Raw genomic sequence first — 19538 nt, 5'->3', positions numbered from 1 at the left:
GGCCTGTAAATTTGAGTTTTGGTGTATCAAATTTATGCTGCATTGTCATGGCCTAAAGACAGTTCATTCCTCTCCAATAAAGAAATATGTTCAGCATTAGTAGGAGCACACACAATAACTGAAATCTTCATAAATATTTCATTGTTTGAGATGTTACTGTGTTAGTCTTTATAATTCCATGAAGATGTTGTTAAAATATTTTTTCCACAGATAGATAGTAAAATTAGGATCATATATCATACTGTACTGATTATCTGATTTCCTCAAAAATTAAAATATCCATTTTAAATTAATACATGGATATTCTGAAGCTTGTGTTTGAGGGTCTGTGAGTGTCTGAAGCTAGTTTGAGGAGATTATTGAGCACCATGCCAAAGGAAGAACTGGGGAAAGCGATAGGCTTATTTCTTATAATTTCTTAATATTGTTTGGGGCTGCTTGTGGGGATGGGAAATTCAGTGGTGAGGCTGAAAATATGATCTTAATGACTTTAGACAAAAGATGAAAAAATGGTCATGGGATTCACAGGAAAGGAAGAATTATATACACACATATATGCATATATATGTATACATGTACATATATGTATATATGTACCCTGTACTGATTATATGTATATGTGGAAAAAACATAACTGGTTATACACATATGTGTATATATAAGTATGTTAAATATAAATGTATTAGATTTCTCATATTCTATTCATTTCATATTCTCAGCATAATATATTAAAAACATATACATACACATATATATCCATACATAGTATTATATGACTCTATGAATATTTATCTAGATGAAAATGTGATCATTAACTTTCATTCTACATCTTCAATTTGGCAGGCCTTGTTGAAGTGTTCAGACTTGTTAATATCAACCTTTTAAAACATAAAAATGTAAAATAAATTATGGAAATGAGAAACCAATCTTGTTTAAAAAGTTGCTAAATAAAGTATGTGTTATAGGCAAGATGTATAATCTGGATATTATGAGCAATTCTTACTTTATGCCTAGGAATTCAATAGAAGCTATTTTTTACCAGAGTTTAGACCTCCTCCTATGTTACATCTTTTCCTCAGTTCACCCTTCTCATCAAGTTCAGTGTGCATAGTTTTTACATATTGTTTAATTGTGGCATAATCTTGGGCATGCTCACAATGTCATGTCATTTCAGCAGCCATTTTGTTTTCTCATGGAACAAGGTATTTCCTGCTATATTCATATGATTGCCTTCATTAAAGTTCTACTTCTTTTATGAAAAGCATTATCCGTTTTATAATTTCTTTTACTAAACTGATTACATAAGCCTACATGTGGAAATTTTACACATATCCATACTTTTTTGTGCAAAGGGGTAAGTTACGAAACAAAATATTCTGAGGGAAAATTCAAACTGGGTTTCAGGAAGGTCTGACAATTGGTATCCAAAATATTTTTTTGTTTTTCCTATATCTAACTACATATCTCCAGAAACAAATGACATGTCTTTGAGATTAAACTCTTGCTATAATTTAGATGAATTCTCTTAATGCACATTATACATATAACATGCTTTAGTTTGCATGTAAATTTTTTATAAAAATAAAATTCTCATATTCTATTCATTTCATATTCCCAGTATAATATATTAATAATCAAACCCTCAATAAGTTAAGAGCCTCAGAGTCATGGAACAGAAGAACGTAAAAGTACCCAAGTCTCTGATCTTCTAGCCTTGGGCTCTTTCTAATTCGTCATTCAGGCTTTCCAATGAAACTTTCTCTCCAGACACCTGCAAAGTGTAGCTTTCTTATCAGACCCGTATGAATGCTTGAGCAAACAACTGTTTTACTTTTTACGCTAGTTTAAGTGGGTAATTTGACAGTCTAAGAAGGATATTGGTGTCTATCTATATGGAATTTACTCATCTATTGAGAGTTCTAGCAGAATTATCCATTATTATTTTTCTCTATTAGTTACTGTATCACAATGACCAGCATCATAAGTTTGGACCCTGTAAAGCTTTTTGACTTTCTTTGTTATATAGTAAAGTTCATCCTGACAGCAAACATGTGCAAGAAGATCTCTAGAGGCTGTTTGATGAGAGAAAGGAAAGGTCGATAGCCTTCAATACAAGCAAGTCTGAGGTAAAAATAATTCTAAAACCACTGTTGGTTCCAACTTATCACTGACACCATGGCAGAGGGAGAGAAGAGCCATTATGAACTGCTTTCTAAAGATACAAAACACAATAGATTTAAATAGTCAACAATGTTGAACTTCAACAAGAAAGATACTGAAATAAAATAGAAACCTTATTCTATCATTGTACTGAAACATAAGGTAACTGGCTCTCTGAAGCTGAATACAGTTCTTGTTGCTGAAACATTGCAAGGTGTATAAAATAACAGGAATTACCAAGCAAAACCATACTTAGGAAGAAAAAGAAATTGGTTTGAAAGGTTAGGCTTTAAAGTTAGAGGACTTTCCTACCTAGATAAACGTGAACATTTATGATATAAATATATAAAACAAATAAGTCAAAAGTGTTTTGCTAGGATAAACAAATGAGAAGTATTAAAGTGAGCATTTCTCATACATCAAAGTACTATGAATGTGAGGAAGATCTTTTGAAAATGGAAAAAAATAAATTTAGTACAAATGAAAAAGTATTATTTTGTACAAGTAGCTCACAGAGGTGACGTGTTTTGAAAATCCAAGTCAGTTCAAGAAGACTTAAGAAAAAAGCCATAAGCAGAGTTCCAGTCTGCCACTGGGACAGTTAATATGATGGGGGACACACTTATAGGCCACATGATTTTTATAAGTCATTCAATCTTGATATTATAAATCTAGAACCTTACAATCAACTTTGAAATGTTCTGCTAAGGGACTCATGGCCACTTACTTTATCAGACAGCAGGACAGGGCAAGATAATATAGAGGATTCATTAATCTAGTCATCAAATCAGACCATGCTTTTTTTTATATATATATATCACACTTTTGGTAAAAGAATAAAGCATTTTTACCCTGATGTCTTTAACCTGGCTCTCCCCCTCAACACCATCCCTTCCCCAAAAAGATCAATTTTCTTTCTCTGCCTTAATAATGGTAGCTTAGCAGACAGGATGATGGGATTCAGGGGGACTTTAGATGTCATTTACTCTAAATCTTTCATTTTGTACACAAAGACACTGAAAATCCTGAAAGCTTGTGACCACCCATATAATAGTCTCCTAGTGGTAGAACCTGGACATGGATTTAAGTCCAATGCCTTTTGCAGAACAGCCTAACAGCACAGCACACACTCCTTATAATCATGAACCTAGCAAGGCACTGAGAACTCAGTCTCAGATGCAAGGCACTCACAATTCACTGGACTTTGGTGAACAATGTAACTGTTTGACAGCTCTTTGATAAATAAACATTTTTTCCTTATGCCTGCTATCTAAGCAAGATGATCATTTGCAAGTATGTTTTTTTAATTCTAGGAAATCTCTTTTTATTCTGTAATTCTCAGTAAAGTTAACTCTCTACAGTCAGGAAATGCTGAGAAAATGTTGCCTATAGCAGATATTTTTTTCTTAGCTGGAATTATCATACTCACAATTCAATCTATACTTCACTTAATCATTTAGCTGTGGTTGGGTCCAGTTTCTTCCAGCCAACATTCATGGAATATTCTGTTAGAAGCTTGGTATATAGCAGGCAGCCAATGACTGTTTTCACTGGAAAAGTTATTAGAAGTTTGGACCTCCTATTTTTTTAAATATTATTTACCATTTTATGACATTATATCATATATCTATTTGCTTATTACCCATTTATTCCAGTGAAATTTAAGCTTCATTAGCAGAAGGGCTCTTTGTTTGTTGCTTTACTTTTGTATCACTATCAGCCTTCACTGTCCATTCTGCCTGGAAAGTACTTGACACATTTTCATTGGTGGTATCAAGGAGAGATTAGGAATACTCTATCTGCTTACATTTTATTGTATTTATAGTATTTTTCAAAATGAAATGTTCTGCATTTTATTTGAGACACTAGAATTTTTAGATATTTAATATAACTTATCCATAATGGAAAACAAAACATCCTAAACTCTTCTGTGAGAATTGTTCCAAATACATTTTCTAAGAAGAAAACGTCCTTAAACACATTCTTAATGAGATATATTTAATTTACATGAAACAGGCAGGGTTATTTTATCCTTAATACCAACTGCAATGTCATAATTATTTTATTCCAAAGGACACTTAGGACACTTACAGATTATGTGAGCCTTTTTTTTTTTTTTTTTTTTTTTTGAGAGAGAGAGTCTCACTTTGTCGCCTAGGTTGGAGTGTAGTGGCGCAATCTTGGTTCACTGCAACCTCTGCCTCCTAGGTTCAAGCTATTTTCCTGCCTCAGCATGTCAGGTAGTTGGGATTACAGGCTATGGCTACCATGTTCAGCTAATTTATATATTTTTAGTAGAGATGAGTACTACTCAAACTCCTAATCTGAAGCAATCCACCTGCTTTGGCCTCCCAAAGAGTGCTGGGATTACAGGCATGAGCCACTCTGACCTGCCCGGCCTAAGCTTTTTTTCCAATTTAAACACAATCATACTTTATGCATTTCAGATTAATGAGAACCTACTCTATTTTAAAGTTCACCTAAGGATTTTGTTCAGTTATGTATGTAAAACATCAAATCTGGTCCCTATTAACTTTTCTTATTGACAATACTTAAAGTATGGTTTTTATAATTTTTAAAACTGAAAACCCTATCAATCTCAAATAGGCTGTCTTTTTTTTTTTTTTTCCTGCCTTGATGTCATTTTAGTCTCTTCAGCAGTTTTGAGAGTCAATCCAAACTGATATTCTGAGATTTTGGATCATGAAATTCGTCACATATTTTCTAATAGCCAAATGATGAGATGGATATGATAGCAGAGGGGTTTAAAATGGTGAGCTAAATTGAGAAAATGTGATTTCTCGGCAAACCATAGTATGATAGAGCAAAGGATAATCAAAATGTAAATTTTAACTATGGCTATAACAAGGAGAAAAGAAAACAAGGTTTTCACTAGCTACTTTAAGGTTTTCTTCTTTACATGATTTGCTTCAAACCAAACACAACTTTTATGACAAAAACAAAGAGTGGAGGATGTCCTGTTATTTAATTTCCTACTATTTTAAATTAATACAGATTTCAAAGATAAATTTGAATGGATTGATTTTTTTTTAAAAAGGTTGCAGTTACTTTATGTATAGAATCACTAATTCTTCAGAGTAAGCTGTATGCGCTTTTAGAAGACTTATCTTTTAGGAATATTAGAATGATTATTTACATAGGGTCAATGAGATAGTTGGAAAGTTTTAATAAACAAACAAACAAAAACCCAAGGGTCATTCATGGAATATAAAGTCCTTAAAATCTGTATTTCTAAAACTTAAGGTTACATTTCTTAGGTTGCATTTGTAAGCAGGTCGACTGCAGCTTGTAAAATGGTTGTTTAGCTTTGGGGGTTAGGTTCCTGGAGCTACAATAGTCAGACCCTGTTCTAAACATTCCTAGGTCCCAAACATTAATGAATATTTTCTGAGCAGCAAGATTCCATGGCAGTAACATGTTTTTATTATATTTTCTATAGTAACACATTTACCCAGGACCCACGGTAATATCATCCACTCGACGATGGTTGGTGGTGGACCTTGCCTGTTCAAGTCTGACCTGTCGATGTGCTGAGAGGCAAGCAGCAGCAGGAACAAAAATGTCAAATAGGAGGCTGTGTGGCAGATAAACTTGATAAATGGCTTTCTGATGAACAGTCCAAGTGGGCTTTTGGGAGCTATCAGGTAGCACACAGAGAAGACGGGAAAAAGAAGTCCTATTATGAAACATGTCACCATCTTCACTGCCCAGTGTCTTCTCCTCCAGCCTGGAAACTCATCGTACCAGCGAGATGCCAGCAGTTGTTGACAATTGGGCTGGGCAACAAACTAAACAGAAGGGAAAGGAAAAAGAAAAGTAAGTCACAGTTACATGGAATGGCTTCCATTTGTCAGTAAGAACACAACTGTGATCTTTGAAAACAGAAGTTCTGTTTCACATAATTTTACATTTAAACAATCAAAAGGCTTTAAGTAAATAAAGCCAATGTATTGAATACTTATTCTACCCAAGGCACAGTATTACATGCTTAGTGAGACACAACTTAAGTCAAAATACTATGGCTGCACTTGAGGAAGCAAAAATAGAACTGGGGAATACAAATATGCAAAAGATATGCTGATAGGTGAACAAAGCAGTTTACAAAGATATATACCTATATACACACATGTAAGAGTATATAAATATGGATTTTTTGGATATAGTGGTTATTTCTTGGTAACAACATTACACTTTATTTTTATTTTTATATTTGTGTGTACTTTTAATATTTTTCTATAACAAATATTACTTTCTATAATAAATATTATTTTTAGGGAAAGCAAACAGACTTTTCTTTATGGCTTACAAGCTAAATATGCTGTTAATTGGGTTGAGGCAATATGAAAAATAGATGAAAGAATTTAATAGTCACCAGAATGTTAATCATCATAGCTTAATTCGGTATAAACAATGCAAACACCTTACCTAAGTATACCTAATTACCTTATATGAAACACTTCACAGATATGACATCATTCTATCCTGACAACATCTTTGAGGTGTACCATGGACACTACTTACTGTATGTTAGGGAGGTTACATATCTAGCAAATTATGAGATGTTTGACTATCTGGTCCAGGATTTTTTTTTCTCAATATTTCTTTATTTTTTTCTTAGTATTCCTTTTTTTTTTCCCTCAGTATTTCTCAGACTTTTTTTCTCAACCTTTCCCATTAGGATTGACAGTTAAGCAACATATGAATTAAGAGAAAATTTTATCTTTCAAATGGAACATTCCAAGAATGCTTCCACCTGGGCATATTTGTATAAGTAGAAAGAGAAGATGAAGGCAATCCATGGCAAGATACCATGGGAGAACAAGAGCAAATCTGGTGAGAGAGTGTACAGTGGTATTAAAAGATGCCCCATGGTCAGTTCTGATTGAAGGACGAGTGTAAGTTCCTTGGAAGAGACTTGGGAAAGTTCTGTTGGCATCATGCAATAGGCTTACTTATAAGCAAACATAGTGCTTGTTCCTTTCACAGGACTCCCCACTCAACTCCACATTTCCCATTTTTCTTCTTTAGTTGTAAGCTATATGGCTCTCCTTTAGGCAAGACTTTTTCTTTTCTCTTTTCTGATAGTCAGCAAGCAAGCAATCTCTGGATATGAAGAAAGGATGCTTTGTTTGGGAGATGAAAAAAGAGAAAGGGTGATATTCAAAGAGTAATTTAACAGTTGAGGTATTTAACCATTTGGATTAGGTGAACAATGGCTTCTCATGCAACTGTTTCTCTTCATCTTGTCTTCTTGTATATCTACTCATCAATGTATATAGTGGGCAAATACACATGGAAACAAATTGAATTAAGTTTATAATAACGGGCTCAGTAAATACAGATAAAACCAAATAAAATAGCATGGCTTTAAGGCTGGAGCAGGGAGGGCTCTCTTCACTATCTTGTATGTCACTTTTTTAAGGAAATTTTAGGCTCCATAAACAGTCAAGCTAAATTTTATTTCAGACAAAGCCAGGTATTTGAAAGAGTTTCACTTTTCCTCATATAATCCCTCTCATCAGCATTTGATAAAGCAATCATAGTTTACCATCTTCTTTTTTTTTTATTCCCCAGGGAATAAAATATTTTTTTAATAGTATTAGACTTTAGGACAGCTGAAAAGTCTTGATAAAAGAGAGTTAAAGAAACCTACAGGAAATGCAAGATATAACAAGCAGGTGCCATCATCTTATCAGTATTCACACACTGAGAAAGCACTATAAGGGACTAAGTAACTCATTGTGTACATGCAGAAAGATTAAAAGAAAGGTATGTACTTTGTTCACTAAAGTCTAAACGAGGTCTCGGATTCAAACTCTGTCCTTCCTGGTCAAAATCTCACTACAGCATGGGGCACCTGAGGACAATCACACAAAGAACTTTCTTAGGAGATTTTAAGGTTTGTTTGAATTAATATTTCTGCCACTGAATACACACATATATACTCTGTAAAATTACCTAAAAGAAGCAAAGAATTTAATCCTTATAGAACACCAAGTGCTAGGTTAGCTATAATTTTTTATTTATGTTTTTTTCTTAAAAGTACTTTTTCTTTCTTTAGTTACTGAAAGCATATACCTGTGCTTAGTAAATGAACAGTGTACCTAATTTTACATTAAATAGAGACACAGGGAGGTTTTTGCAGAAGTGAAAAATAGGGAGAGGACTAAGAAGAGCAGGAGTGAGTGTGTGTAAAACACGAGGTTCCCCAAACGTGGATGTTATTTGGCTATGTGTTTGCTCCAATCATGGGATTGAAATAATCCAAAAAGTATCCTGAGAATCATTGTAAATTCACAGATTCTCAGAGTAATTTCATGTCTCCTTTCTACCAAACATGTTCTTTACTTGTTTACACCAGCAGCTCCTAAATTGTATCCCAGTAATTAATTTTCCATGCAAAAATGGGTTTAGTGGTTAAATCAGTTATCAAATTAAGGATTGAAATAAGTAAAATTTTGTATTACAGGATTTTTCGGTCTTTAATTGCTAACATAGATTAAATCAGTTCAATTATCTCTTACTCTAGTCCCTCCCTCCCTCCTTCCCACACTTGTTCCTTTCTTTTCTACCTTCCTTCCTCCCACCCTCCCTCCCTTCCTCTCTGTGTCTTTTTCTCTCTGTCTGGCTCCCTCTCTATTTACCTGGATAAATTGGAGTAAAGTTCAGCTTTACTCCAATCCCCTCTGAAGGACACCCTTAGAGAGGGGCCACCTGTTTCTTTGACAGTGGCCAGCACTCCATTCCAGCAATGCCCTCTCCGGATAGACCATCACATTGCCTGCAGCGTGCTGGGAGCCTGCAGCTCCCGCCTCCTCTACTCCATCTTTCTACTGCACCATGAGTCATAGGAGGAACTACCATCTTCTGCACCATTCCAGTACTGGGAGAAGCGAGGTTTGTTTTTAGACACAATTCATTACAGCCCCTTCTTTCTCTAGAGTTGTTGGCCAATTCCAGCACAACTCCTGCCATCCCATTAAAATTCATATTAAAACACTAAAACTTCCAAATTCACATTTGTGCTATGCACTTATAAAAGACATTGTGAAAACAATTTTAAAGACTTCCCATCTCCCTCTTTCAATAACCGTTAAAAAGTTTGAAAAGTCTGATCTCATTATTATTTATAGAATCACTGAGTCATGAGATTCCAAATATTGAAGACACTGTGAAAACTATTGAATCTAATCTTATTTTTACAAATAGAATAAGAGAGATCCAGTATCAATGATTTAAAAGCAACTACTTGAAATATGAAAATTCCAAACCATAATGGCAACAAAGAAAAGGACAACATAAAGGAGGATAAAGCTGGAAAATATATAAAAACAGAACAAAACCAAATAAACAAGAGACTGCACTACATTGTATTAGTTGGTTTTCACACCATTGATAAAGACATAACCGAAACTTGGCAATTTACAGAAGAGGTTTAATGGACTCACAGTTCTATGTGACTGGGGAAGCCTCACAATCATGATGGTAGGTAAGAGGTACGTCTCATACGAGCAGACAAGAGAAGAGAGCTTGTGCAGGGCAACTCCCCTTTTTAAAACCATCAGATCTCATGAGACTTATTCACTATCATGAGAACAGCATGGGAAAGATCTGCCCCCATGATTCAATTATCTCCCACCAGGTCCGTCCCACAACAATGTGGGAATTATGGGAGCTACAATTCAAGATGAGATTTGGGTGAGGACACAGCCAAACCATATCAACTATCTAGGAAAGGGAACTAAAATATTAATTGTACATAAACAAAGTAAACAGAAAAACATTAAAAATATATGAAACAAATCAAATAATAAAACTGTGAAACAGATTTACTTAGTATTTGTACTTTCTTCATCTTTTCAGTTTTTCAACATATTTTTTGAGTTTAAAAAATTGGATCCAAAGTTCAGACTGCAGTCATTCTCTGTAGGAGGGAAATCCAAATTCTGGGACAACCATCCTGGCTACTTTATCTATCTCGACTGTGTCAGAGAGTCACATGAGAATCTCAATGGACCGCCAGCTGATTATAAAGAGAGCTGAAACTTTGGGTTGATGTACATAAGGGCAATGTACGTCCTTTCCTCTAAAAGGACCACAAATTCATATACATATCAGTGTACTCTGGGTATTACTATTTATTCTTTAGCAATTCAAAAATAATCTGTATTGGGGAGAGTTATTTCCTCTGCCCAGAAATGCTTTTCAAAAACTCATTTTATAATGTTGATAGCAGGGACTAAGGATTATTTACAGGCAGAAGATCTTTGGAGAATTAATTTTGTTCATAGCTGAAAAACATTTTTTTAAAAAAATCTTTTACTTCATCCCCTAATTCCCTCATGGCCACCAATGGCTTTTAAATGTCTGTCTCTCCCTGCTTCCTGCTGATACCTTTGGTCATTTTCCTTATTAAACGATTTTTTCTGGTCCCTCTGAGTATATTCATATCACATGATTAATCAGACCCACCTACTTTACTAATCAAAACCTTATTTTCACCTGCCTTTCCAGGACAAGTGAAATGTTAATTAAGCCAATAGCATTCAGCATCATCTGCGAGTCAGACATTGGCTGGATAAGTGCGGGGAATGCCACGATCTATAGGAACCACATAAATCTGTCTTTTGGGAACTCAAAATACATTGGGACTAATTATGTAACTGAATAATTTTATACAGAGTATTATATAACTTGTTAAAAAAGAGGTATAGGTATATAAGAGTATGTCCAACATGAAATAAACTGAAAATTTAAGAAAGGAAGTGGAATTGGTTAGTTAAGCCTGAAATGACAGACAGATTTACACGGTCACAACTTCGTAAATGAATGTGTTTTATGTTAGATTAAAAGAATTTCATGTTAAAAACATGGGGATAGAGATAAGTATGCTCAGATGAGAAATCACTTGTGCTAGAAGGTTATAACCAATTGTAGATATACTAAAGATGAAATGTAAAGGAAAACTGTGGCCATATTTTGGGATATGGATGAAAGTGTTTGTTGAGGACATGCTTGAATCTGAATTGTTGCAACTCAAATTGTAGGCTGAGGCCAGTAACACTGAAATCAACAGGAAGGGTGTTAGAGATGGAGACCATCAGGCCCCACTTCAAATCTGCTGAATAAAAATCTGCATAGCATGATTCCTATGAATGTTAAAACTTGATAAACACTGGCTTAAAGGATTTGATGTGTAATAAAATTACCTATAGCATCATTGTATCTGATAAATATTCAGAGTAGTTTTAATTCAGTGTAAATATATATTCCAATGTCTATAAAGTAAGCAATATACAGCTGACGCTGAAACCCTGGGAATGCCTTTGTGTGTATATGTGTATGTATGTGAATGTGCATGAGTTACTGAGTGACAGGGATGAGCCATACAGTGGTGGTTCTCAAAATTGAGCAAGCAGCAGGATCACCTAGAGACTGACAAAACACATGAGCCTCATGTCTGATTCAGCAGGTACAAGGTAAGGCCCTAAACTCTGCATTTCTGTCAAGTTCTCAAGGTGACTCCAAGGACCAACTTTTAATAATCACTGCCTTACAGAAAGACTTTTGAATAATGTGGGATTGTCTTCTAGTTTTTCTTTCTTTTTTCCGATCAACTTTTTTTAAATTATACTTTAAGTTCTGAAGTACATGTGCAGATCTTGCAGGATTGTTGCATAGGTACACATATGCCATGGTGGTTTGCTGCCTCCATCCCCCCATCACCTACATCGGGCATTTCTTTCAGCGTTTTCCCTCCCCACCCCACTAAACCTCTTCTAGCCCCTCAGCCCCCAAAAGACCCGAGTGTGTGATGTTCACCTCCCTGTGTCCATGTGCTCTCATTGTCACATGGACACAGGGAGGTGACACCTATGTCCTATGAGTGAGACACCCACTTATGAGTGAGAACATGTGGTGTTTGGTTTTCTGTTCTTGTGTCAATTTGATGGTTTCCAGATTCATCCATGTCCCTACAAAGAATATGAACTCATCTTTTTTTATGGCTGCGTAGTATTCCATGGTGTATATGTGCCACATTTTCTTTGTCCAGTCTATCATTGATGGGCATTTTGGGTTGGTTCCAGGTCTTTGCTATTGTAAACAGTGCCACAATGAACATACGTGTGCTTGCTAATGTTTTCTGTTTTCCTATTTTTTGCTTTTCTCACTTAAAGTCAACCTTCTTATTAAGGTTATCAACAAGCAAATTTACCTCAGTAAAGATGCCTTTAAAGGAATCGCATAGAAGTCACACACCAAGCAGGTATTCTATGGTGTCGTTTAGTACAATATCTAATTACAGGAATAAACACAAAAATATCAACAATAATCCCCATCAAATCATGGAACTCTTGTGCAGGTGGAAAAGCCAAACACAATGCAATGGCAGGCAGAGGATGACAGCTGATGAATTCACCATTAAGACGGATTCCAGTAGAGACTTAAACCAGTATTAGACAGACTGGGATTCAGTGGACATGAGATACATGAGTAGGTGATGAAGATCCTGGACAGAATAGGAATAAAATACCTAAGTTTCTCACAGATATTTAACCTATGCACCACCACATGCCTTCATCATGACTCTAAAGACATATGGAAAATCTATTTTGCTTTGCGGTATGTATTTGAATATTGTAGGGATTAAGAGCACGTAAGCCTTAGAAAAACCCCATTGGGATTTGAATCTTGGATCTGCTGGTTCCTGATTGTGTGAGTGTTAATAAGTTATTAAATTTTTGTTATGCCTTTTTCCCCATTTGTAAAATGGGGATAGTAGAAATACTTATCTCAGGGTTATTGAAAAATTAAATAATTAATATATGAAAAGTATGAGTTCCTAGGTCATAGCATATGTTCAATAAATATTAGGTATCGCCATTACTGCATATACACACATGTTTACATACACACAAGGGTATAGGTATATACACATATGTACATATCCATATGTAATCACTTATAGATGTATATATACAAGTATATATATGTATTCACTTTCAGCATAATAATAGTAATAATTAAAAGATTTCTGCAAGGAAATTACATTCAGAAGATAATAAATTGAGTTTTTTCAAACTTGTTAAAAGGCCAAAAAATCAATAAAGATTTAATCAAATTTGAGAATACGTTGGCTAGAAAGCTTGAGAATAATCAACAAGAGTAACTGATAAACTTCAGGGTCTATTCTTTGCAGACTCTCTTGGCCAACAAGTGCCCTGGCTCTGTCAATTTCAAAAGTCTCCTACCCAGTGATAAAATCACCTAAGTGTTTTCTTAAATATACATGTTAAATTCAGATTTGCAGATCAGGATTCAAGGAAGAGCTAAATGCATATTACTGGGGCACCACATTTGATGTCACATAACCAGGAGCGAAGACAATAACTCAATTTCATATGATGATAATGTTGGTGAGACAGAGGCAGATTAAACTTCTTAAAGCATTCCTGAGACTAAATTCAACATTGGTTTGGCAACTGATCTGAGATGATGAGTGGGCAGTAATGGAAAGCTGAAAATGACAAAGGCAAAGGAAATAAAGCATGTGTGTGTGGGTGATGAACCCAACACTGAACTTAGCAAACAAAACAGCAAGCAAACAAAATCCAATTTAGATGATAGGAAGGTTGAGTCAATAAATAATGTTTGTTCTTTGAAAATCACAAAGGGTAGCAATTTCATGTAAAGGCTGCCTGTATTCACCAATACCCTTCTCAGAACACATATATATTGTTCCAAACTATTATGGAAAATAGATGAAAAAATGCTAGTTATTTTTAGGTAGCTACCTAGATGCTTTCTTAAAAAATGAATAGAGGTGTGGAGGCAGAAAATTATACAGTATTGAAGAAACCCAGCATTTGACCTTTGAATCATGTAGGTGAGTAATAGATGAGAATTGTGGATGGAAAGCAGTGAGGAAGGCTCAGATCCTGGCCTTCTCTGAATAGGCTGGTTCTCCAGTCTCTAATGAGCCACTGACATTTTCCACACAGAGAAGTGGCATATTCAGAAAGGGTGTTTCACTTTTAATCAAAGTCTCCTGGAGAGACTCCTATTGAAGACTGAGCCCAGTTCTACTATCTTCCACTAGGGCAAGAATTCAGAAAGGAAAAAAGAGACAGACGGGAATGAATGTTAGTTGTTCTTATGCAGTAAAATTATTGTAAGCACTCTGTGTTTCCCTTCTTTATTCATTTTAATATATTATCAAGACCTATTGTTTTAGAGAAAATTAAATCGTTCAAGACCTTATAAAATAGGACACTCATTTCATATCTTTCCAGAATCAAAGGTTGATATCACAGAATGGGGTTGTTTCTCTACCCATCTAATTTATACATATCAATAATATAAGTGAAGGATTATTTTGCTTCAAATGTGTTAAGTCCTATCAGCAGAATTTTTAAACTGTAGCCTTAGGGTAAAGAGAAAGATCACTTCCTTTTATGCTCCCTAATCTCTTTTCTGTCTCCCTGACAAAAGCTCTGCAGACCATCTTGGCTAACCAATTTTATGGGCTTAAAAATAACAATAATAATACTCAGTTTTTAATGATCTGTTAATTGAGGCTGGAATGAAATTAGTTTATCATAGACAGAGAAAAAGTCACATGTTTTGGAAACAGCAGAGGCCGTACAGTCACTGACCTCTCAGCTTGTGCTATCTGTTCCAACCTGTATGGCCACAGAGGGGTAACTGCACAAAAACAACACATAAAAGAGCCAAAAAAGAGAAAGAGAGCCAAAAAGAGTTATAGTTCCCTGTAACTCTGTCACTCTTTGATATCATTTTCACAAAGCAGACAGGAATAAGGCGTAAAGTATCTGTCGAATGGAAATTATTCTTCAGCGTCATTTTATTTTTTATTCTTTATTGGTTCATCTAATTGTCACTGATTCTGGCTGATCAAACATTTGGGGTGTTCCTCCCTGGCTGCACCATCTATCTCTCCAGCCCCTCTGCCATCTCTTTCATCTAGGTCCTTTATTTTTTACAGGGATTATTGAATAATGAGCTTTCATTCTTTTTTTAAACAGCCAAAGCTATGTTCCTAAAAATGAGGCATGTATCATTTCCTCTCCCTCATTGTCATTTCCAGCATTTCCACTTGCCACATGTGCAAGCGTTGCTTGTTCCCATCCTGGTATCTGTGGCCTTCAAGCCAGCTTCCTGAGAAAATGCACATCCGAGTAAGTAAGGACAAATCACGAGGCAGGGTAAAGGATGACCTGAAAATAAGGAACCAACTATTGTACGTGAAGAAATTAGTCACTGAAAACTTAGACCCATAACCATCAATAGTTCAAAGGAACTCAACCTCCAACCCCAAGAATCTGCATATAAATAAGGACTTCAATGATTATGTTCTGACCCAAGGTACTGCTATTATTGTGGATATTGGAATGTTTTATATATAAACTATATGTCCATATGGTATCTGAGGTTTTATTAAATTTTATTTGTTCATTGTGATGGTTCCTAAGGGCTGTTATAACAAAGTACCATAAATTAGGTGGCTTAAAACAACATAACATTTTTTCTCCCAGTTCTGAAAATGTGAATTCCAAATCCTGAGTGTTGGCAGTGCAATGCTTTCTCTGAGATTCTGGGTAGAATCTCTCCTTGCCTTTAGCAACCTTCTGGTAAATGACTGTGAATTCAAGGCAGTCCTTAGCTTGACTCAGTGTCATTCCAATCTCTGCCTCTGCCATCACATGGCATTCTTTCTATATGTCTCATTTCACATCATCTTCTCTCTTTTTATAAGATAACCAGTCACAATGGAGTAAGAGTCTGTCCCACTCTACAATGACCTCATCTTCAGTAATTTCTTGTGCAATTATCTATTTCCAAATAAAGTCATGTTCTGAGGCAGGCACTTGGAGTTTGGACATATCTTTTTGCCAGACAATTTAAAGCATAACATCCATAGTAACTTATTTTCTAGTAGTTGTCTAGTATTTAGTTTTTGATTCTATAGTTTACAAAAAATTGATGTTTCAAATGTTCCAAATGTATTTCAAGTTCATAAATAATTTTAAAACCTAGATAACTTTGTTTTTAACATCATTTTATTAAATATGATTGTTAGCCCAAATTAATGTTCTGGAAACATTGAAGAAATATCACAGTGGTGAATTGGGGCCTTAGATCCCTGTCTTCCAAACTATTCATTTTCCTCTACCTCTTGAATAATGTCACAAGGATTGATAATAAATGGCAATAAATAAAAGAAATAAGGAAGAGAAAAGTATCAATAACATTGCAAAATGAGAGGACCCTACACATAGGCAGACAGCTTTATGTATAAAAGGCAATTATAAAAGGTCTGTGAAAAGTCATATATCTAAAACTATCTCCCATATCAGTCTTCAGTTACAATTAAATCTTCCTAAGAGCTTTCTGAAGACTCGTATATTTTAACTAGAATAAAACACTACATTGCTTAGACAAAAGAGGAATTAAGCAACTAGTATATGATTGTCATCTTGTGAAGGTAGGGCTTTTATGCAATGGAATGAAAAAAATTAAAGGCTGGAAAAAAGAAGGATCATAAAGCTTTGACGTAGTCCAGTACTGTAACCTTAGTAAAGAATTCCAAGGATACAGAAGAAATATGTGTATAAGGATTATCTGAGAGAAAACATCTGGTGGGGTGGTAGTTGTATGTACTCGGACTCTCCAATATAAGAAAAACTGTGACTAGTATAGTTGTGCTTGGTTTCATCACTTTCCTAAGGTTAAACTATCCACATATCTCTTCTTTTGGAAAACTGTCACTTGAAAGCACACACATACGTAAAATTCAGTAAGTTCACAATTTAATTAACGTTTTGGACCATAACACTATTTACCCATCTGAGTGCATTGTGTTGATAAGCGGCACAACATCTAACATCTACATAGATGAAACATGAACTCTTCTCCATCTACTCATAGCATAAGACTTAGAGAATTCCTGCCATTAAAAAGAAAGAAAGAAAGAAAGAAAGAAAAACCCACTGCATTATGTAACTCAACTTCTCCCCAACCAAATATAATTATCCAAATATAATAACGAGGAAACTCAAATACAGAATGGGGACCAAAATTTGAAGAGACAGCATCAAAAGATATATAGATGGCAAATAGACACATGAAAAGATGCTCAACATCCATTGGACATTAGGGAAATTCAAATCAAAGTCACAATGAGATATCACTGCATACCTATTAGAACGTCTAAAATTAAAAAAAACCAACTAATCAAAACATATGTTGATACATATTTGCAGACACTTAAACATTCATATATTGAACAACAAAATATAAATAGCCTTTTAAAAAAAAGTTTGTAGTTTTGTTTGCTTTGTTTTTAAATTAAATATTCATCTACCAATGATGCTACCATTCTTATTTTTGGCATTTATCCAAAAGAAAACAGAGCATATGCACATACAAAGACTTGCTTACAAATATCATTGGAACTTTTTTGTAATAGACTCAAACTGGAACAACACAAATGTCCACCAACCCATGAATGGATAAGCATAATATGGTGTATTCATATAATAGAAGATTAGTCAGCAATGAAAAGGAATGAGCTGTTGTACTGATATACACACGTGGTTGAATATTTTTAAAAATATGCAGAATGAAAGAAGCCAATGGAAAAATAGGACATGTACTGTATAATCCCATTTACGTAAACTCTAGAAAATAAATGGGGGAATGGAGAGCGTTCAGGAAAGAATTATAAAAGAGCAGAAGGTAACCTGTAGCGGTGATGGATATGTTCTCTATTTTAACTTGGTTATGTTTTCACAGGTATACACAATTTACTAAGCCTTACCAAAGTGTTCACTTTGAATATGTGCAGTTAATTGCATGCCAAATTTACTTCAATAAAGTTGTTATAAAATAAGTCCGGCTGGGCACGGTGGCTCCCGCCTGTAATACCAACACTTTGGGAGGCCAAGGCAGGCAGTCACTTGAGGTCAGGAGTTAGAGACCAGCCTGGCCAACATGGTGAGACCCTGTCTCTACTAAAAATACAAAAATTAGCCAGAAATAGCTTGAACTTGGGAGGCAGAGGTTGTAGTGAGCTGAGATCATGCCATTGCACTCCAGCCTGTGCAACAGAGCAAGACTTTGTCTCAAAAAAAACAAAAACAAAAACAAATAATAACTAAATAAAACAAGTCTGTTCCTCTTTTGCGAGTATGACAAGCACATTAAGGTTTAATCAACCTCCAATCTGTTGCCAATATTATGAAGTCAGTCTCTTAACTGTCTCTTGTATTAATCTCCTTATTTTATCTCAATATTCCCCCTTAGTTATCATGTAATATAATCATAACGAAACATCAGATGCATGGAAGTTTAAATTAGTACAGTCATTATGGAACATAGTATGGAGGGTCCTAAAAAATAAAAATAGAACTACCATATGGTCCAGCAATCCCACTACTGGGCATATATCTGTAAGAAATGACATCATTATGTACAAGAGATATCTGCACTTTCGTGGTTTTTGCAGCACTATTCACAATAATCAAGATATGAAATCAACCTAAGTGTCTATCAGTGTATCAAAGAATAAAGAAACTGTGATATAGATACACACTAGAATTATTATTAAGCCTTATGAAAAGAAAGAATTTCTGTCATTCGAGACAACTTGGATGAAACTAAAGGAAATTATGTTACATGAAATAAGCCAGATACAGAAATACAATTATAGCATGATCTCACTAATATTTGGAATCTTAAAAGCGTGAATTCACAGATACAGAGAGTAGAATAATGATTACCAGGGGTGGGATGGTGTGGGCAAGGTTGAGGAAGATGTTGGTCAAAGGATGCAACATTTCAGTTAGATAAGAATAAGTTTAAGAGATTTGTTGTATAATGTGGTGACTATAGTTAATAACAATGTATTGTAGTCTTGAAGATCACTGAGAGTATATTTTAAGTGTTACCACAAAAATAAATAAGGATATGAGGTAATGCATATGTTAATCAGCTCAATTTAGCCATTCCACAATGCATGCATATTTCAAAATATCATATTGTAAACCATAAATACATGCAGTTTTTTTTTTTTTTTTGAGATGGAGTTTCGCTCTTGTTACCCAGGCTGGAGTGCAATGGCGCGATCTCGGCTCACCACAACCTCCGCCTCCTGGGTTCAGGCAATTCTCCTGCCTCGGCCTCCCGAGTAGCTGGGATTACAGGCACGCCCCACCATGCCCAGCTGATTTTTTGTAGTTTTAGTAGAGACGGGGTTTCACCATGTTGACCAGGATGGTCTCGATCTCTTGACCTTGTGATCCACCCGTCTCGGCCTCCCAAAGTGCTGGGATTAC

At 35.1% G+C, this 19538-nt stretch overlaps 1 protein-coding gene and 1 long non-coding RNA gene across 2 annotated transcripts in view; one reads left to right on the top strand and one right to left on the bottom strand.

Annotated features, from left to right (window-relative positions):
• Positions 1 to 19538, top strand: part of LOC141581658 (uncharacterized) — a 772188-nt gene that overhangs the window by 563004 nt on the left and 189646 nt on the right. Inside the window, exon 10 of the long non-coding RNA XR_012514424.1 lies at positions 5621 to 5997. This is a non-coding gene — a long non-coding RNA (uncharacterized LOC141581658). The remainder of the gene's footprint in view (positions 1 to 5620; positions 5998 to 19538) is intronic.
• Positions 1 to 19538, bottom strand: part of TRPC4 (transient receptor potential cation channel subfamily C member 4) — a 203736-nt gene that overhangs the window by 50008 nt on the left and 134190 nt on the right. The window contains exon 4 of the mRNA XM_003934403.3: positions 5633 to 5969. Coding sequence (XP_003934452.1) covers positions 5633 to 5969 — 337 coding nt within the window. The remainder of the gene's footprint in view (positions 1 to 5632; positions 5970 to 19538) is intronic.

Source organism: Saimiri boliviensis, chromosome 16, assembly GCF_048565385.1.
Source record: "Saimiri boliviensis isolate mSaiBol1 chromosome 16, mSaiBol1.pri, whole genome shotgun sequence".
In the NCBI taxonomy this organism is placed as follows: Eukaryota; Metazoa; Chordata; class Mammalia; order Primates; family Cebidae; genus Saimiri; species Saimiri boliviensis.
Note: the sequence above shows the minus strand (reverse complement) of the source record. Positions and strands in the feature narration are given on the sequence as shown.